General features: G+C 41.5%; 2 protein-coding genes across 2 annotated transcripts; both read right to left on the bottom strand.

The window, feature by feature from the left end:
• Nucleotides 1–161: 161 nt before the first annotated feature.
• pi4k2b (phosphatidylinositol 4-kinase type 2 beta) lies at nt 162–12,735 on the bottom strand. The gene is made up of 11 exons (XM_023419283.2): nt 12,197–12,735; nt 8,295–8,446; nt 7,125–7,205; nt 6,909–7,028; nt 6,564–6,695; nt 5,711–5,864; nt 5,285–5,358; nt 3,961–4,063; nt 2,999–3,132; nt 2,763–2,822; nt 162–1,564 (listed from the first exon to the last, which is right to left on the bottom strand). The coding sequence occupies exons 1-11, from the start codon at nt 12,549–12,551 to the stop codon at nt 1,391–1,393; spliced, it is 1,539 nt and encodes a 512-aa protein (XP_023275051.1). The 5' UTR covers nt 12,552–12,735; the 3' UTR covers nt 162–1,390.
• Nucleotides 12,736–14,910: 2,175 nt separating this feature from the next.
• LOC111664623 (cysteine-rich protein 1) lies at nt 14,911–16,929 on the bottom strand. The gene is made up of 4 exons (XM_023419288.2): nt 16,732–16,929; nt 15,589–15,683; nt 15,406–15,460; nt 14,911–15,245 (listed from the first exon to the last, which is right to left on the bottom strand). The coding sequence occupies exons 1-4, from the start codon at nt 16,772–16,774 to the stop codon at nt 15,235–15,237; spliced, it is 204 nt and encodes a 67-aa protein (XP_023275056.1). The 5' UTR covers nt 16,775–16,929; the 3' UTR covers nt 14,911–15,234.
• Between the last annotated feature and the right edge of the window lie 3,779 nt (nt 16,930–20,708).

The following is a 20,708-nucleotide window of genomic DNA, read 5'->3' as shown; positions in this document are numbered from 1 at the left end:
TGCTGAAAAACACCTTTGTCAATACTGTTTGACAGCTGTAATCGTACACTGTTGTGATACCTGTTGTTTCCCTCAGCAGTGCGGTACCACTTCATGTGCTTCATCCCTCAAACCGTCAGTGGTGATTTTTCTTTGAACTGTAACGCTGATCCAAACAAAGATTCAAATTTCCAAAATTTTATTTTTCATCTGTTAAATATACAACTTTTCTCATACAATCATTGAGTTGGAATAAAAATTTCAAGATGCATACATAAGAAAACACAACGGCGTCAAGCAAGTGTGAGATATTGTCCTCGGTTTTGTTTTTCCTCTTCACATAATGTATAATAAAGGGGAGGGACGAGACCTCATCCCCCATGCCACGAGGTTCGAGAGAAATCTGCTCGCCAGCGATTAAATACATGTCAAACAACAAATACATTCATTGTTACGAGAAAAGTCTATTTTTTGACAGCATTCACTCGAACTGAAATGTTTAGGAGCAAGAATCTTGTGTAGAAATCGTAAACTGATTACATTCAAGCAATGTGTTTATTCCTAGTCCTCCCCATCCTCCGAACTTTATTTTCAAGTTTCAACGGTATTCTCTTATTGAGGCTATTCAAAGTTCCTTCCACAGACAGATTTTGGCAGTACTCAGAGTTGAAGACACTAGGTTTGTTCAGCAGATGTGGATTTGAAAACTAACACTGTGTAAGAGCGGTTCGATCCAGATGTGTGGAACTAGTGAAACACTTCCCGCAGTGCAAGTGCACATCTATACTTCCTACAGTAATCCTACAAGGCAAAAGCAAATGTTTTTGGACTTAATATCCCAGACCAGGAGCAACGTTGTACTGGAGAAAAATTCACTTTCTGGAGAGATCTGTGGAACCGGATTCCCAAACACTACTGGACCACAGATCTGTGAGCGTGCAGTTTGTAAGTGCTTGTTCTTTGGCCGTTAGCCCCACTAAGAGACCTTGCAAGAGACTTCAGTAGGTACTTTGGGTGGGTAAAAAGCGCCTTCCTCTTTTCCTTTCTAACAATAAACAAAGCCTACCTCTGTGGAAAAGGCGATTATCCAATCTAGTCACCATGGTAACCACAAAGATCCCCAAGGTCTCTAAGAGACACTGGTATGCCAATCTCTCCAGTTCCCATGTTTCTCTGTGTTCTCTTCAAAAAACTGAGGAATGGGCCCAGGCCCAAGTCCTTCACTAAACATTCTTCATCTCACTTTCTATCATCATGTCTTTCCTTCTGTGCAAGGACTAATATGAGCAGTTTCCAGTGTGACAGTCTCATCCTCTCTCTCATTTCATCCTTCCTCGTTTCAGAACTGGCTTCAGGACAAAAACAGCTGTTGCAGATTCTCTCCTCAGCCCTACTCCTCATCCCTTTCTGATTACCAAGAGGAGAAAAATGGGCGCTTGCAGTGGAAGGTTTGTGTGAAGGCGTTACCCAGTGTGACCACGCGTCCCTGGCCGCCTGATCGGCTGCGCTCCACCACCACCCGGGGCATCTGCACCAGCTGGATGGGACTCTTCCCGTCTTTTAATGCCTGCGTCAGATTCAAAACCTGTAGACGAACAGGAGTCATGTTTAAAGTACAGAAAGTAGTGTAAGACAGTGTAAAGTATGATAATTTTTTTTCAACTCAAGAATTTCAAGATAGAATAAAGACATCATCTATGGCAAGAACATCAGATAATCTGGTGGTTATTTTCTTAGCTAAATGATTTGTCCCAAAGAGTCAAAAAATTCCCCAAAAAACTTAAAGATATTTAATCTACTATCACATGAAACCAGAAAATGACCACCTATCCTTTTTATTTGAAAAAAAAAAAAAATCTCTGAATATTTGCCAACAAAAAACAGCGACTTGGACCAATCAGGGTCCCATGAGGAAGGAACCACTGGCAGCTGTGGGTCTTACGTGTGATGAAAGCGCTAAGGCGCCGTGCATTAACAACAATGATGGCTCCTACAGAGGTCAGAGTAGATGCTGCTATAGCATCAGTTACATCAGAACTGGGGAGTATTTCTTCATTGACAGAAGATGGAAAAAATGTTTTCGCTCTTCTCTCGACTTGTTTGGCAAGACTTTGCTTTACCAACTGGCTCCGCCGGTAGTGACAAAAAAAATATGAAGGATGGAGCATCTGATTGGTTGAAGTTAGCCTGTGATAAACAGTGATAGACAGATGGTTCATCCAATCACCTGCCAAGTATCTATTGAAAGCACCTGTCCTTTTCCAAACAGTTTCCTACGAAGCCTTCCCAGATGGTTCTGAGTAACAAACCATCTGGCACCTCAGGTTAAATATTTTCTAATTGATTCACCAACTAATTGTTTCAGCTTAAACAGCAATACATGAAAGTACCTCACAGCCTAAACAACTGAAATGGGTGGACAGGTCCCAGTATAATCTTATGCTATAACACCCTGGGAGCTCAATGAACATCCAGACACATTATAGCAGAGACCAGAGCGGTAAAAGGAAAACAGGGGCAGAGGTGAGGAGCACAACAGAGAGACAGGAAAGGTGAGGCAGGACAGTAGACGGGGGGTGGAGGGTGAGGAAATTAAGTTAACATGGGTGGTGATGAGGTTCCAAAGAAAACAATGGAAGAGACTGAAAGTGGGGCACAAGAGCGAAAGGAGAGCAAGGTAGGATATTAAAGGAAAGAACAATAAAAAAGAGGACAGAAAGGATGGTGGTGAGCAGCTGAACAGCACAGTCAAGAATAATCAGCTTAAAAAAAAGAACCCTCACCTGTCCCCTCATAACAGACATCTGTCTCTCAAACATGGTTTTGTCAAAGCCTTTATCCGTCTGAAAAGAAAGACAATAACTTGTGTTTGCGGGTGTCCTGTGTGTCATTAATTCAAACAAGCACACTGTACTCTGCTGCTGGACAGCTGCTTGTTTCCACGATTATTCCATCAATTTCAATTTAAATCTCCATGAACAGTACTAAACAGTTGTAGAAGAGAGAGAGTGGCCTGTACCTTGAACATCTCATAGAGGTCCTCACAGAGGTCCTGGACAAAGTTCATGTCAGAGAGGCGGGAGAGCACCAGGTCTCTGGTCTCCTGGGAGAAGGCCACCTTCGCCTGGGGGAGCCACGCCCAGTGGAATGGGTCTGATGGACGGAAGTAACGTTAAAAGCACAGTTTGCCAATACACTGTATGACATCAAACAACCTCAGCCTGCCATTACAGCAGTACACAGCTGTCAGTAACTAAAGGAACAGTTCGTCTTGGAACAATACGCTTACTTGCTTTCTTGTTGAGAGTTCAGATGAGAAGCCTGATACCACTCGTGTATGTATGGTAAATATGTTGCTCGAGCCAACGTACAATTTTATTAGATAACAACAACTGAAACAATTACCCTGGCTTTAACTGCAGGTTACACAATCTGTCTACAGGCACCTCTACAGCTCACTGATTGACACATTATATTTTGTTTGTATAATCCATGAAAACACAAAATGCTGTGGTTTTATGGAGAGTCTTCATGATAAAATAAACCTAAAATCTATCATATTTAGGGTACAGACCTGACAGAGGTACAAAGGCACAAGTGTATTTCCCAAAATATTCCTTTAATTGATAATCATTTCCATGGCCTGAATGGTTATAGCTTTAAAATCTAAAAAAAAAAAAGAGCTAAAACATGTGTTTGATGTAATTACAAAATATTCCTACTAATGCTATTATCATTGTAATCTAAAGAAATTGTTTCATCATCATCATATTGTTCTCTGGCAACGTGTGATCTCATTCGCCAGCTTTTTGAAGATTCTATAGATTAAATGACAAAAAAAATGAATCAATCCAGGATAAAAATCAATACATGCTGTTCACACCATTATTATTATTAAAGACTGAGTGTTGACAGAGACAAGAAGCAGTGAAGGCAGAGCACAAATGAAAAAGAAGTGAGTGAGAAAAGAGACCAACATACAGGCTCTCCATTCGTCCGGGTGTTTAAAGGGGAAGGCCAAGCCGTTGTCAATTGCTGCGATCTTGATGCAGGATTCTGGACAGTTCTCTGGCCACTCGGAGTCCTGCAGCGAGGCGGGGAGAAGATCAGAGGACACATCGCCATTAAATGACTGAATGATTAATGGACAATGACCAATTACTGACCATTGTCCAAAGAGCTGATAGATATGACAGATCAATATGTGGCAAATAATGACTGATAGTCATTGTCAGATAGTGTCCTGGTTGTTCTATCCAGCAAGGTCAGTGGGGCACTGGTTTGTTCTAGACCCGCAATATTCAACCTATTGTCTGCTCATGCTGGCCCCTGTGTGTACTGTGTGTGAATGAGTGACAGAGCATAAAGTACACAGGGGTGTGTGTTTGCTTATGTGTGTGAGTGTCTCTACAGCAGGGGTCTCCACCCTTTTTTACTCTGAGAGCTACTTTGACAAAATAAAAGGGGGCTGAGATCTCCTCATGTCTTATATAACTGCTTACATCCAAAACGAATCAGATGAACAAAATAAGATAATCCAAAACTCACATTTGGTACCAAAAACATCTGAAACTCACATCAGACGTCGCATCAGTGTCAGTTTTTTTGTGAAAAATCTGAGTCATGATTCAGTCAAATCTGAACACTCAGACATGATAACACTACTGCAAATAAATCTGCTGAGAAACAAGAGAAAAGAAGGAGCTCCTTAGCCAGTAATCCAGTGATAGTTGTCAGTACATCCAATGGCACATAACAAACAGGAACTTAAAATAGCTTATTTGGTACACTGAACAAACACTAAACATATCAACTCACCCAATCCATGGCAACATATTTCCTGTTTCTTGGAAAGTTTAGTTTATATCTATTCTGTTAACAGAGGAGTCGCTATCACTGCATGTCGCCTACGGCATATCTGATGTAAACAAACTTGACAGCGTAACATTAAACTGACAACTGACAAACAATTGTTTGGTGCTGAAGAAGGGGGAGTGTGTCTGTGTATTTGATTTAGTTGCATTTGGAGTAGATTTACTGAGGGAAGTTGTGTTGCTTTAAGTTTATACTATGCACCTATGGTTCGTACAGACTATATTCTCAGAACCTTTGGGTGAGCTACTCTCAAACAGAGGGTGAGCTACTGGTAGCTCGTGAGCCACCTGTTGGAGACCCCTGGTCTATAGGATACAAAGAGAAACACCAAAATCATTCACCTTACACACCTAAAATACTATGAGCTGTGACCTATGACGCAAATGTTTCAACACTGCAGCATTTCAAGCATGTGTGGATTTAACCTCACCTTTTGTCCATCTCCTTCTCCTCCTCCTTCTCCTGGCTTCTCATACTTGATCAACCAGTTGTCGTTCCCTCGATCTGAGGAGGAAGAAAAAGTGCAGGGTAAGTTTTCATACGCAGATTTGAAGCTGAGGAGAGAGAGCACGATCTACGCCCAATTATTGGTCATAATGACAAGTGCAAATACAATGTGACATACACTTACACACATTAACAAACTTGCTAAGAAGCTGACAGTATCAACAAAATGCAACGACAGCATGATGTGCCAAAGAAAGCCGGTGACACTGTCAATAAACTAAGTCAACACAAGTAAAAAACTGTCAACACTGTATGGAAACAGTTTGACTGATGGGCTGTTACACAGTGCAATGTTGTGTTTAAGTTCAGCAAACACTGTGTTCAACTGTCAACACAGACACACCCTCACCTGTGTTTCTGATAACGTAGTCTAACACCACCAGCCGCTCAAACTGTGACTGCAGCTGCTTCCTGATGTTCTCTGGCAGCGGCTCTGCCTCAAAGCGCCGCAGCCAGTAGTCTGCTTCACGGTAACCCTCCACAAACAGCTGAAACGAGCCCACCTGGGAAAAACACACACAATCACATTTACATAAGGTTCAGTGATCTAGGCTGTTTGTTTATATGGTAATAACGTGGTGTGGTGTGATGTCGTCACATGTGAAATTGTGACATAAATGTTCCAAAATGTCAGCGGTGCATGACATTTGAAACATGAAGCCAACTTTCTCATAGCTACCTTCAAACAACATCGAACATCCACAAAGGTATCACCCTGAAGACGGCCTCAGACGGAAAACAGGCAGTTTTACAATGCACTGTCATACAGGGTTTAGATTATATACTAAAATTGGCACTGGAGGTGAGAACAGTACTCTATACATGAGATAAGGATATCCAGTCACTGTTTGAAAGATCTGAATTCAGAGATAACATGTATGCTTCCTCTGACCTACTTATTTGAATAAACCTGTCTTTTCAGGAAACACAAAAACAGACTGCCACGATCCCTCTGCCCTCAAGTGTTGAGACAACACTGACACACTGAGACAACTCCTTCACTTTATACTGTTGAGACAGCACACCATGTATATGTAGAACACAACATTTTGACATGAAAGATACTACTTAAATAAAAAAGATGTACATTTTATAATTATTAGTAATGTCAAAATGCAGAGGTGAGTTTCCAGCCTACGCTGATACTACACTACTAAAGGTCGGTGGCATTAGACCCTGAGGGAAGCACCGGCCTCTGTTACCTTGGGTGGCAGTCCCACTCTGTGGAAGCGTCGTCCCACCTTGGGGACTTTCTCCAGTGCATACTTCTTCCCCCTGGACTTTGCTCTGTCGATGGCGCTGTAATGGAATGTCTCACTGGCCAGATACACCACCTGATGAAAAGGAAGTTAACGCCGGTTTAGTTGAATAAGCCAAGTCATTTCTTCCGCAGCTAGAAATATGTGAAAGAGAAAATGAATCCAATGACATCTGCAGCCAGGTTCATTCAGGCGTTCATTTACGTAAACGCACAAATGGAATCTCAGTGTACACGGTAACTTTAAAATCGTTAAAATGCAACAACAGGCATGCTCTCTGAGCCCCACCTTGGTTTTTGGCACCACTCCCAGGCCGAGCTTCGTATCAACCAATGAGGCAGCAGCCTCTGAGAGGTAGCCCTGGTTAGGCAACAAGCAGCCTCGGCCAAAACAACACGGACAGCACAGCTAATGAGAGAGGGAAAGAGAAAGAACAAGCACAAAACCTTCAGAAAGCTGTTTTGAAAACCTGGTTCACACTGATTCTGTATTCAAAGTGTTTACCTTGTGAAAATATTTGGTCCATTTGGGGTTCAGGTGACCGTACGGTTCCTCTGACTTTGGTTTGAAAACACCAATGATTTTCTGTTGCAGGGAAAGACAATGATAAATGAAAAAATATTCTAAAAAATGCAATTTGTTAAGCATTTGGCACATGACGGACCATGGCCAAAAACAGCACAGTCATGTACATACGTTTACTCTACAGAAATAGCCCTTCTACATTTCTGTAAGAACACTAGGAAAAAACCACAGGGAAGAAATGTAAAGTTATAATCAACAGATGTGAAGGGACAGAGATGCTGCTAACAAGTTAGAGATCAATATCCCTTCCCTGTGGTGTACATTAAACTTGTTAATGTGATGCTAATCGTGCATGCTGGCTATCTGTTATCAATGCGAGCATCACTGGTTGCATTATTCAGCGGCTCTCTGCTGTAGATTCTTCTTCCTGTGCATTTCTCAACTCCTCATTTCCTCTTCACTCCTTTCAGCTGTTTCACTCTACTTTACACTGCATTCAGTCACTTCTCTCAACTTTGGTTATGTTGCAGCCTTATGCGAAAATCCTGCCAAAAAAATGATCAATCTACACTCAACACCCCATAATGACAAAGTAAGGAAAGGAAAAACTGAAATATCACATTGACATAAATATTCAGACATTTTGCTTTGGTACCTGAAATTAAGCTCAGGTTCCTCCTTTTTTCTCTTGATCACCTTGAAGTATTTCTACACCTTGATTGATTGGATCACCTGGGGTAAATTCAGCTGATTGGACATGATTTGGAAAAACACACCTGTCAATATGAGGTCTCACAGCTGACAATGCAGACCAAAGCAAAAAACCACCCATGAGCTCACAGACGGTGTAAAGACACAGATCTGGGGACGGCTGGAAAAACCATATCTGCTGCATTGAAGGTTTCCCAAGAACACAGTGGCCTCGCTAATTCTTTAGTAGAAGAAGTCGGCTGCAACATAACAAAATGTGAAAAGGGGAACGGGTCTGACCGTTTCTGAATGCACTGTACATAGATAAATAGGATTGCTTATGCAGTAACCTCAGTGGAAAAAAACCTTTTGAAATATTTTAACAACTATTTTTAGTCCTTGCTCTTTCCTTCACCCTCCCTATCATTTATCATTGCCGCTCCTCCATCCCCAGCTCACCCCTTTTGGGTCTTTGACAAAATAGCTCCCACTGGATCCCTGTGAAATCCTCTCTGGAAAGACGCCATTCTCGATGGCTTGCTCCGCCCTTTGGATAATATCTGCAAACTCAGGATCTTCAGGGAAATGGTTGAAGTCCCCACTGTTGGTACCTAGAATGGGAATAAGTGGATAATATTAAAAATTCAAATTTACATTGTGGGCAATAAGACTGTGCTTCAGGAAATAGCAATGGCTTTTCTCAAGGAAGAGAACAACAATAGTGCACCATCACCGTTCCACAATATGGTGTTAAATTCATGTCATGCAGTTTAAGTATGTTGGGATCCTCAAAGTGTTATAAGGAAAGAACCTCAAAATCAGTTCACTACTGGAAACATGGCCGCCCTGCTGCCTGTTTCATAGCACATAATACTGAGCAGATTGCCATTAAAGACATAATGAAAAAAACCTATTAAAAACTAAAAAGATGATATTGCTTGTAAAAAGTATTTTTGAAAATTCATGTGCAAAATTAACTGAAAATGAAAACAACTGAATCCAAATAATGTATATTTAAGCCTATCTATATCATTCTATCTACTACTCAGTCTTTTCTTAGACATAGTTTGTGTGTGAGAGGCAACTGGATCCATCCATCCATCCATTTCATGGGAGGCTGGACCCAGCAAATACTGGGCGAGAGGTGGGATTAAACAGGTGGCTCGTCTATCACAGGGCTAACACACACAGAAACACACACATTTACATGCAATTCCAAATCACCACTTCACCAAACCTGCACGTCTCTGGACTGTGGCATGAAGACACAGAGAGAACATGCAAACTCCACACAGAGAGGCCTCAGCTGGTCAGTGGATTTAATCCAAAGATCTTCCTGCTGTGAGGCAACAACACTCAATGAGTGACTGTGCCACTTGTCAGAAAACAGCATTTTCTATTCCCTTGCAGATCTAATAAACTTCTCTAGATGTGACTGCTCTCTGATGAGTATAGGGTGCTAATTATTCCTGTGAAGGAGGCCCGGTCATATGACATGACTGCATATGCTCTGTATCAGTCAAACTAAAGTCACAGTGGGATGCAGGGAGAGATGAAGGGACAGACACTGGGAGGAGGGGACGGAGGGGAGGAAAGAATGGACAAAGGGACAGGAGGACAGTTATCTGGCCATTTGTCACAGCGAGATAAGGAGAAACAAAGATGGCTTTGAAGCTAATTTACTTGAAGAGGGCACAGAGAGAAGCAAATTAAAAAGGAGGAAGGAGAGAATAGAGGGACAGAGATATGGAAATATTACATGGGGGTTGAGGATGATTTAAGATCTAGATGCTTGTCAGGGCTTTGTGAGTCATGTAGACCTGACTCCCTAGAGTAAAACTTACAGAGACAAATTCATGTTGAATCTTTTACTTCACTGGGGGTCTTTGATATTGTTTTATTTTCCATCCTTCAAAAACCTAAAAACATTAGCACTGACATCTTTCTAAAAGCCACAGGGACGGGCATGAGGTGCACCTAACAGGCACAACCATAATGATGTCTTGGGCCAGGCTGCACTTGTATTTTGTGCTCCATTTGTTCCTAGCTAAGCCAAAGTCATACTATACAATGATTTAAACCATGCATTCAGACTAGACTAGACTAATTCTAATTGCTCATGCACCACCCTGCCACAAGATGTGTGATGACGACAATAACTTTGTAGTATCTACTGAAACTGCCTGTGATTCAAAACCAGCTCCATCTTGACTTTTATATGGAAATAATCTGGAGATAGACTGTGATAAAGTCCTGCAGGCTGTCTCTGATTTACAGCTCGATTTTTTCTCTGTGTGTGGGGCAGATGTGACACAATATTTTATCTTCATTATTTAATTTCCAACAATAAATTCAGTGTGTTTATTCAGCTGTCGTGCCTGATGAAGGATGTGCGCTTGCACTGGATTGTACTGTTGATGAAAGTCTATGATAATGCCACTGTGTAGTGTGACTGCAGGAGGCAGAGATGTCTCTCTCTCTCTGTTCCTCCCTTTTCATTATTCTCAACCTGCAGAGAGCCAGAGCGAAAGCAAATACACATGCATACTTTCTCTCTCCCAAATTCCCTCTTCATCAACATCAAGCACTGTACTGGACTACAGAGCGTTTGTGTGTCTGTTTGAGCAGTGGCCTTATCCATATTTAATGTCTGTCTCGCAGAGCTCTTGGTCAGTTAATGGGCCCAGCAGAGCTCCCTCATCGGGGGGGGGGGGCAGCTCACTCACATCTCTAGAGACCTGCTGACCTGCAGTGTACACAGTGTGCGAGATGTCACAGCACTGCGTTCTGAAAACATGGGTTACTGCCAAGTTTAAAATTAAGTCATTACAAGCTCATGTCCTTAAGACATCAGTGCTTTCGTGTATTTAAAATGTATCAATCAAGATTAAAACGTATGTTGTGTAGCGTTACATCAGATAAAAAACACACTGCTTACTGCTTTCGGCAACTATGGACTCTGGTGAAATGGTGCAAAAAGGCTGCAAGACTGGGTGAACAGTTGAATGCAGCTTAGTGTGTTGGATCCATGTAAATTTTACCACTGACCTATAAAACCTCAGGTAACATTCAAGTCATGTTCTGGGAAATATGCCTGGTAAAATTTAACTGCCACAATCTGAAATGGAGATTGAAAGGCAACGCAGTACACTGGCTATCAGGACTATGTGTGACTGCTCATTTGTAATGCAAACTGTGTTGTAATACTAGATCTGAACACTATTATTCTAAAAAGGCCACAGGAAATGGGACACTAACACCTGCGTTTTCAGGCTCTGTGGCTACCTGTGGCCTAGATTTTTGGCCCTGATAGAACATAGTTGAACAACAGAGAGACACAAACCAATAAAGGTGAAAACAGAAGGAAACAAATGCTCAAAAATGATGTTGCAGGGGAGAAAAAAAGGTGGGCGTTATGAGGGGGAGAGGTGCTAAATCCAATTAGCAGTTAAGTGAGAATGTATGTGCTGCTTCCATGGTGACTAGATTACCTTTTTTTGTTTTCTCCAATAATAACCTTTTCTTTTATAGTCCAAAACAAATCCAGTGTTGTATGAGTGACAACAGAGAAGCAACACAAACTATACATTGGCAAAAAATGTATTATATTAGCCTTATTTCTGTAGCAAGGTAGAGACTTTGGCTATACAGAGAGAGACATGTACCTAGAAGCATCAACACCTGCTGCACAGGTATTGACACTTATACAGGAATATGCAATTACCATAAGTATGTCCAATGGGCGTCTAAGGTGAGGACATTTAAAAAGCAGTTACACTGTTCACTGTACTCGTGGCTAACCATGTAGTGTTGACGTCACCAGGTGAAAGTGCCAGCTCATATCATTCACATGAGTGATAACATGCAGCTATTACATCAGCTGACTGGAAAACACAGACAGGACACAGACTCCATCTCAATGCAAACACAAGCCAAATACCTAAAGTGTGACATGAATTTATGGATAGTTCTCATAACCGTCACGATCTTTTTTAGAAAACTGGGACTTTTCAGCTTTACAGGGGCAACAAGTTATTGCTTTTTCTCTTAAAGTCAAAGTTTCCGTTCCCAATTTAGGTAAGGGACTCCTTAAGGGGTGTCAATGGGGGGCTCAGTGAAATGGTTAGTATTCAACAGAAGGTTTAGATAACAGCACAACATTTGGACCATGTTGCATTCACTGTTACCTCTACACCAACCAGTAATCAGCCGGCGTTATTGTTCACTGAACCATATGCGACAAAACATTATGTTCCTCCGGACATATCCTCACTGGGTATGGGTTCCCTGACTTAACTGCCTATCGATCAGCCAGTACTTGAGATAATAAGATTTTGACGGCCTTGATCCAAAACAATTACCTGGGGAGGCCAAGTTGTCTTTATCCGACGATGAGCTATGTCTGTTCCGCCTGCTCCGCTTCTCTCGTACACCCCGCGGAGACGACGAACCTCCTGCTAAGCACGGTAACAACAGCGCCTCTTCCCCGGAGCCGTCCGTCTCCAGCTCGGTCAAGACGCTTTCACAAGAGTCCGAAATACGAACAGCGGCTCCAGGGTTGGCCGAGAGCCCCAAACCTATCTGTTTCCTGTCAAATAATACATTTGGAGGGTCCGCGGAGTGAAAGTTAGACTCCAGTACAGACTCCGCTGTTGCTCCAGTAAGCGACACTGGCTCGCTGGTCTCTGTCTCTGTCGGGTCGCATTCTGACATCATTGTCGCTCAGTTTTTAATACATGCGATTACACTAATTTACACCGAGTTCCCTTGAAGTTGTCAGCCTTCCATTGTAAAGAAGCCTGAGTACATAAATCACGAATGAATTATTCGAAAGCAGCTACTTTCGCTCACTGACATGTCCACATAATCCTTCTAGCTTGTCTGCTCTGCTTCCTATGTAGTCCAGTACGCATGCGCAACAAAAAGAAAACGGTTGGCTAAAGTTGCCTTCATGTGCTCCTGGGGAAGTCGGGACTCCAGGAATCAAATTAACAGATACATCCGGCAGACAATTCTCTAACACAGTTTATTACAGAAGTCTTGTATCCTCTTTTGGCTGTAAACCAAATATGGAATTAGCTTTACAGTCCATAAATATGCTACTTAACGTCAACATAAACAAATATAGCAATTTATTGGAGGTTTATTGGAGATTTATTGGAGACATGACTCGCTGGCCTGCTGTGAAACAACTTCCTCGGTTTTTCTCTATGCATGTCTGTTATCTCTTGTCAAAGGAACTTTTACACGGTTCATGAAACGTAATATAAAGCGCCCTTCATTAACCCCATCTAACTGTAGGCTACAGTCAAGCTGCTGTGACCTTTAGTATATTTCAGCTTCATGGAATAAGTAAGAAAATCGCGGTGTATGCTCGTGTACAGGCTACGTTTTTAATGCCTTATTAAGACTATACGACTTTTCTTACGACTATAAGACTTTTCCCAAATCGTAACCCTAAAATAATTTGAGGAAGTGGGTAGACTTTTTAAATGCCTCGATGTGGGTTAAACTAACAATTAAAAAGGGACACTATGTCACAAAAACAACACTGGTATTTTAGTTCATCCTCACACATTAAAATGTTGAAGACATCTCCCAAACAAGTACACTGATGCCTTCACTGTCCATTCTTTCATGTTACTGCTTGCCTCCCTGTGACATATAGCAGTTATTTGTAAGGCCACTAGATGTCGACAGAGATACATAAATGAAGACTGCTGCAAAAATATGTTGAATCCCACGTAAAAGAGCTTTTATTTAGAAACATACTTTATTTACTGTTTTTTTTTTCTTTGATGTAAAATATTGGTGTTCCTTATAGGCCAATTTTGATTTCTTATCATTCTTAATATTTGTCCAGCATAGGAGTAATTCCTTGCCTACCTACATCCTGTCTCTGACATTAAGGTTAGGATCACAAATTGGCCTTTTTGTGGTGGAGCCACCATGTGGAAAGATAATGATAAATTTTACTAAGCTCCATTTTTCAGCTTGGGCCCAAGGTGGATTAATGCAGGTTGAAGAACCTCTGCATTAACTTTGCCAGGCTTAATGCAGTAATTTTCCATTCCTTTATTTTATTTCCCCTGCTCTCTTCCTATCTTTCCTATAAATGAGTGGTCTTTCTCTTTTCTTTCTATTCTCTCAGTTCCACTCAATCACACAGTGGTCTGCACAGCACCAGCTCTCCCTTAACCCTCAGCCCCTCTCCACCTATAACTCAGCCCCTCCACCACCACCCAGCTCTATAATAAGGGAGTAGCTGCAACACATGCAAATGAGCAGTCAGCCAGCTGGTATCACAGCAGTCATGTGATCTATCAAGGTAGGGGGTTAGGGGGTGAAGGAGACATGGAGGGAGGAGGGAGGGAGGGGAAGAGTGCAGGGTAGAGGAGGAGGGAGGATGAAGGAGGGATCTTGGGGCTCGAGAGGGAGATGGACAGGTTCAAAGACATGCTAAAGAGACACACAGGCATCCCTCTGCCAGCTCTTTGCTACATGTTTAAAATAATCCAATCAGTCCTCTCTTCCCTTGTCCATCAGCCTCCTCCATACTGTGTGTGACTCAGCCTTCTTCACCCTTTATGTCTGTATCCCTCCATTCTTCAAGGACAAATACCTGAAATGTCACTCATGTGACACATGACACTTTACAGAGAAGCACATCAGCACATCTCCCTCATTCTCTTTGTGTGTGTGTGTGTGTGTGTGTGTGTGTGTGTGTGTGTGTGTGTGTGTGTGTGTGACAGAGAGAGAGAGAGAAAGAGAGATCCGTCTTTGCCTCACCGTAGCACCCATTCCAGCAGATTCTGCTGGCATAAGATCTGGTTTACTCTGCCAACAGCAACCACCCTCATCCATTCCTGCTTCCTTCCTTCACTCCCCCCCTGGCTGCTTGATGAGGGAGAGAGGGAGAACCCTATAGCTCAACTCATTTTTTTTGTGTGCATATGTGTTGTCGGTGATTAGAGTATTTTTTAGTGTGTGAGCAAATACATCCAAGTGTAAGCTTGTGGGCTCCTGATTGCAAAGTCTACAAACTCCAACAAACAGACTCAGACAGCCAGCAGGGTTTGATGTTAGAATGTTTAAAATGCATTCATCAGTACTGACTTATAATTTTCTACATGCAAAATTAAGTTACATTATAAAAGTGAACAATCACATACATGTGGCATTACATGGTCATTACACATTTATAAATATTAAATTTTTTGGAAGTGTAAATGATAGTCAACTAAAGTTAATAAGTCTATCTGTCATTCATATCTATTTATTACGTTTGTCATTTTTTGGCCAATAAACAGGCCCTGCGTGTCTTTCTAAGTCAGCATTTGTCCATTTCAGCTCAGTCTGGTTCCTGTGGAGGGGATGCACTCTGCCATGGCGACACCAGTCACCTGTTACCTGTCAAGAGAGATTCACACGGAGAAAAGAGATTCAGAAATTGGAAATGTGAGCCTGTGTGTGTGTGTGTGTGTGTGTGTGTGTGTGTGTGTGTGTGTGTGTGTGTGTGTGTGTGTGTGTCAGAGTATGTGTATGTGTATTCAAAGTGTAAAGGCAGTACCTCTTGGACCAAACATCTTCAGGTAGCAGTGAGAGCAGTATGGCTTCTCATCATACTGAAATACAATTAGTGGGACATATTTAAAGCATTATACATGTATTTGATTTTCCTCTTTATTCATTCAATCACTTTTTGTCTTTACTATTTCTCTCATATATTTCTTCATTCTTTGTCCTCATTTACCTCAGCATGTTGTCCAGCTGTGAGCTGTCTGTTGCACTTCTGACACTTCAGACACAGAGGGTGGTAGTCCCTCCCTAAGGACCTCTTCTTCTCACCTGGACCAAAGAAAGATGAGGGCTGTGTTAATGAGAGGCAGGGCTGGATTTTTTATTTTTATTTTATTTTTTTATAGAACTTCCAAAAGGTCAGAGGAGTCTTGCATTTGGAAACATACACTCAGTATTTTATATCACATTATGTCTGTTTTTTTTTGGGATTTGAAAATCAGATCAATTAAATAATATTTTGGATATTTTTTCATCTGATCAAAAACGAACATGACTGTGTGAGTGTGTCTGGTTCAGAACATACAGGTTGTTACTCTCCTTAGCACAAATAGGCCACAGTGTGTGGTGTTGGAGGAAAAGAGGTAAGTAGGCCAGGTCACATCAGAGCATTTGAACTTAGCTGGCACATAGCAGTAAAAGAACAGCAAAATAGACTTGAAATAGTTACTTTACGTGAATCGAATACTGAGTTCTGAGTGTGGGTGAGGATTTGACTAAAAGACACTGAAGGTAAGGAGGAAACCCAAAGAACAGCATGCACGCATGTTTGGCTAGACCCACATCCTGTTGTCATCATGGAACTGTGCATATGCACAAGAGAAGCAATAAAAGCCTGGGAGAAAATGTCCTCTATTTAAGCCTTTTTTTTTTAGCACATATCAAAGCGGATAACACTGGCCTTTATTAAGATATTATAACATGTCATGCCTATTCAGAAAATGTATCATTATCATCACAGAACAGGTGTAACATCACTAATGCTGTTGCAATGGCTTAGCTATATTTGCATAATACCATTGCACTGACATTGGTACTCCTCAAGACTGCCATAGTTTGTGCTTGGCGGGTTAGAAGGTCCACTGTACAAGATGTCGTTAACAATCGTTAATAGTATCTTCACCTGTTCCTTTCTTTTCCTAATTAAGATCATTTCTTATTTTTACTTTTTTTTTATTTAAGTGACACAAGACAAATATAGACACTGAGTGAAGGCAAGTGAGAGAGAAAATCAACGGCGGTACAGAGAGAAGATGCCAGGCAGAGACAGAGGAAGACAAACGTCTAGAGTAAAAAAAAAGAAAGAGGTCAGACTCACCAAAGTAGACGGGCTTCCCACAGATTGGACAGTAGCCTACCATGATAGCATGTAATTATTTATCATACAGTGTGTGTGTATGTGTGTGCGCTTAAGCTGGCGTAGTGAGAAAATATATCCTACGAGAGCATACGTGTGCATATGTGTGAGAGCTGAAAATTGACAGGAAAACCGTTAAACTGCAGAGATGTCGAAGTCTTGTGAAGTCAAAACCAGGATGTGGTGAGTGAGACGTCACAGGAAGAGAGAAAAATGTGATTTGAGCAGTAAATACTATCATCAGTGGGAAAAAAAGGAGACAGGCAGCATCTCTAATCAAGTCCTCTAGATGTAAAGTCATATAAATAAGCATCATTTTACAGTCAGCTTTATATTTGCTTTCATCAAATGCTTTGTGGACTCAGCCTTGACACAGTTAAAAGAGGAAGAAAGAAGGGGAGAAAAAAGAAAGAGAAAGGGGTGAGGAGAGAAGGGACAAAACCCAGCTGTCAGCAGCTCAAATTCCCAGCTATCTCCTCTCCTTTCCTGCTCTTTTCACCCTCTTTTCTAGATTAAAAACAAGGAGTTGAGCCTCTGAATTGAAAAAAGAAACCTGACACTTGTGCCTTTCTTTCCTTCTGTCTGTCGTTCGTCTCTCTCCCTCTCTCTCTCTCTCTCTCTCTCTCTCTCTCTCTCTCTCTCTCTCTCTCTATTTCCCTGTCACATACTCACACACATACACACCCCTGCACTCACTGACTCACACAGACACATACCACACACTCAGTTACACGCACACACACACACACACACACACACACACACACACACACACACACACTCACCAAAAAGGCCGTACTTCTCCTCAATGACATCACATGAAGAGGCTGCAGCCAAAGAGAAGAGGGAGAGGCAGGGTGAGGCCGGGTTTGGTTGAGGGACAGTCAGGGGTGGGGGAGGTGTGTGTTTGTGTGTGTGTGTGTGTGTACGTGTGTGTGTGTGTGTGTGTGTGTGTGTGGGGGGGGGGGTGTGAGTGTGGAGCCGGTTTCCCTCAGGACTTGATGGAAGCAGACCTGGGGAGGGACAGGGGTGAGGAGAGATGAGCGAGACAAGGATGGAGACAGTAGCCAGCCTCAGCTAAGCGGGGACAAAGAAGATGAACTCTGATGAACTTCGCAGAGGAGAACAAGGCCACTGAAGTCACTGAAGACAGGCAAACGCCTGTGTGGTTCGATCCCTATCACTGTCAGTGGGACTTGTTTCTTCCTTATGAATGACTGAAACACATAAACAACTACGTGAACCAGCATTCAGGATAGTATAATGGTGGAAGAAGTACATTGTTCAGATCCAAAAATGACCTTAAAGTATCAAAAGTGTTTATTATTGGAAATGGTCCTTGTCAGTGTTACATTATATCATTGGATTATTATTACGGATGCATTTCTGTACACGCCTAAATGCAGCATTTTATGTCATAGCTGGTAAGTTTTTTCCAAAATTTAAAGAGGAACACCATCAATATCAACACCAGTCTGTTTAGGGGTCAGATAAAGCCTTTTGGCTCCAGAGAGATAGACAAAATATGATTAGCTGCCTCAAGTGATGTCACTTGAGTCAGCATCGGCTGGGGCTGAACAATACAAGATACTGGGGGTGTGGAGTTTAGAAAGAAGTGAGCTCACTACACCTCTCTGCTTGAGGCTGGAGGCTCCGCTACATCAGCTGCTACTAGCATCCCACACCTGAACCTCCAGCTTAACTGTCAGCTCTTGAGTTGCATTGTGGGTAATGTAGGGGGCAAGTTTTGACAAGGAGGAAGAATGTGTGGAATAAAGAAAGACAATATCTCTGGTTCCGCTGCATTGATTATAATCTTTTTTTTTAACTATGCATAAAGAGTCTGACTTTGTTTTTGGAGGGTAATGCTAAATTATTGGAGTACTAATTGAAGTTGAATTTTATCTTTATTTTCATTTTATACAAGTTTATAATTTTTGATGTGGTAAATTCTAGATTCTGTGGAGATAGATTTCAACCTCTGAATTTAAGCAAGTCATTCATCGTCTTTGGTGATTGTGTATCAGATTTATAGAACAAATGTAAGTGATGTGGTTAGTGATGCTGATATTGAAAGTGTCTGAAATCAAATTATTTGGAGTAAATATGCTGGAAACCACTAAAATATGTCAAAGCAGTCTATCGCACACTAATCAAAATTAAGTACTTGTCACACTTAGCTACATTATACAATTTGTGTTGTTCAAATACATCTGCGGAAGTATGGGAGAGGACAAAAGAACAAACACAAACTTGTCAATAATATAGACTACTGTTTACTCAATATTTTTTTGGTCTTTCATTAGCCATACCACCTATCCTTTTAGGGTCGCAGAGGGGCTGGAGCCAATCCCAGTTGACCCTGGACAAGCCACCAGTGTACGACAGGGATAACATAGAGAAATGTAGAGTCACCAATCGACCTAACCTAGATGACTTTGGATTGTGGGAGGAAGTCGGCGTACCGGGAGGAAACCCACAGAGGCACAAGGAGATCTCCACGCAGAACCTTCTTGTTGTAAAATATAAACCTGTACAATTCAGAGACTTTTGAAACGGCACAATTCAGCACAAAAACAAATTTGTTCCTCTAAGTGTCCAAGAGTTTTTTAAGAAGAGAGAAAGTCAATATGATTTGAGAGCAGTCCTTATGTTTAGAGCCAAAGGGTGAAGACTAATATAAAACAATCATTGTGTTTCTGGGCAGCTTCATCCCTAACAATACATCACATTTTATAAACCTCTCATGAATATAAAACGTTGATGCCCTCGAATTAACAAGTAGCTACAGCTGTCAGATAAAAAGGGGAGTAAGTAAATGAGTGAGTAGTCTATAGTGAAACTACAATACTTAAGTAAAGGACATTAGAATAGTACTTCAGTACAGTATGGTACAGTACAGCTACTTTTCACCACCACAGGGAAAATATATGTACATATGTGTAAATATATATACACATATTCATATATACATCTATATTATACTGTCAGATGCAGGTTCCTGAAAGCATTTGTGATGTTTTAAATGATATTTTCACAGACCTCACACATCACAAATACATCTGCATACCATTTCTGTTGCTGATGAACTTCACAGGGCCACAAAATATATGAAGTATTTCATCATTTGCATATTTGCCGGCATCCCTCTCCTGTGTGTCATGCTTTGCAGAGGGATAGAATACCAAGTAGCTATTTCATCTGACCAGCCTTCCCTACAGGATAACCTATCATGTCTCTCCATCAGCATTCATTGTGTGTGGACAGTGCAAGGAGAGTTACATCCTGAGTTGGAGGGCTATATGCATGCCCAGCTTACAATGTGTTTTGATGCAAATGATGATGTTGTGATATTAATAGAGAGCAGAAAGTGAATATACACACAAGAAAAGCAAAAAGTAAAAGATTTGTGTTATCAGAGTGAGAAGGAATAGCTAGAAAGAGAAGGGGTTGGGGTGTTTCCACAGGTTGAATTTGAGGAAAATGAAACAGAATTGAAGGAAAAGGATAAAATTAAAAAAAAGAAAGAGGGAGAAGAGCATGGCGAAAGAGAGGCAATGTAATTGTGAAATGGAGAGAGAAAGGAAACAAGAGAAAAGAAGAGAAGAGAGGGGGCGTTAAAACCACATTTCCCACTGGATCTTTTGGTAAGGCTGCATTGAGAAAACTGCCAAAACTCTTAACACACACATTCCCGCACTAGCACGCACATATGCATGGTTCACTTCTGCCAAGTCATATGAGATACACCAACACACAGTGGATGAAGAGATGTGGGAATATTAGTGTGTGTGTGTGTGTGTGTGTGTGTGTGTGTGTGTGTGTGTGTGTGTGTGTATGTGTGTGTGTGTGTGTGTGTGTGTCAGTAGCATAAAATAAACAGGTGTTGATGACGCTCTGGCTTTTAATTCTCTATAGGACTGATATTCAATGCCAGT

Source organism: Seriola lalandi, unplaced genomic scaffold, assembly GCF_002814215.2.
Source record: "Seriola lalandi dorsalis isolate HSWRI2012SDOR001 ecotype SW California unplaced genomic scaffold, Sedor1 jcf7180002054596, whole genome shotgun sequence".
NCBI classification, from domain to species: domain Eukaryota; kingdom Metazoa; phylum Chordata; class Actinopteri; order Carangiformes; family Carangidae; genus Seriola; species Seriola lalandi.
This window is presented reverse-complemented; position numbering and strand designations above follow the sequence as displayed.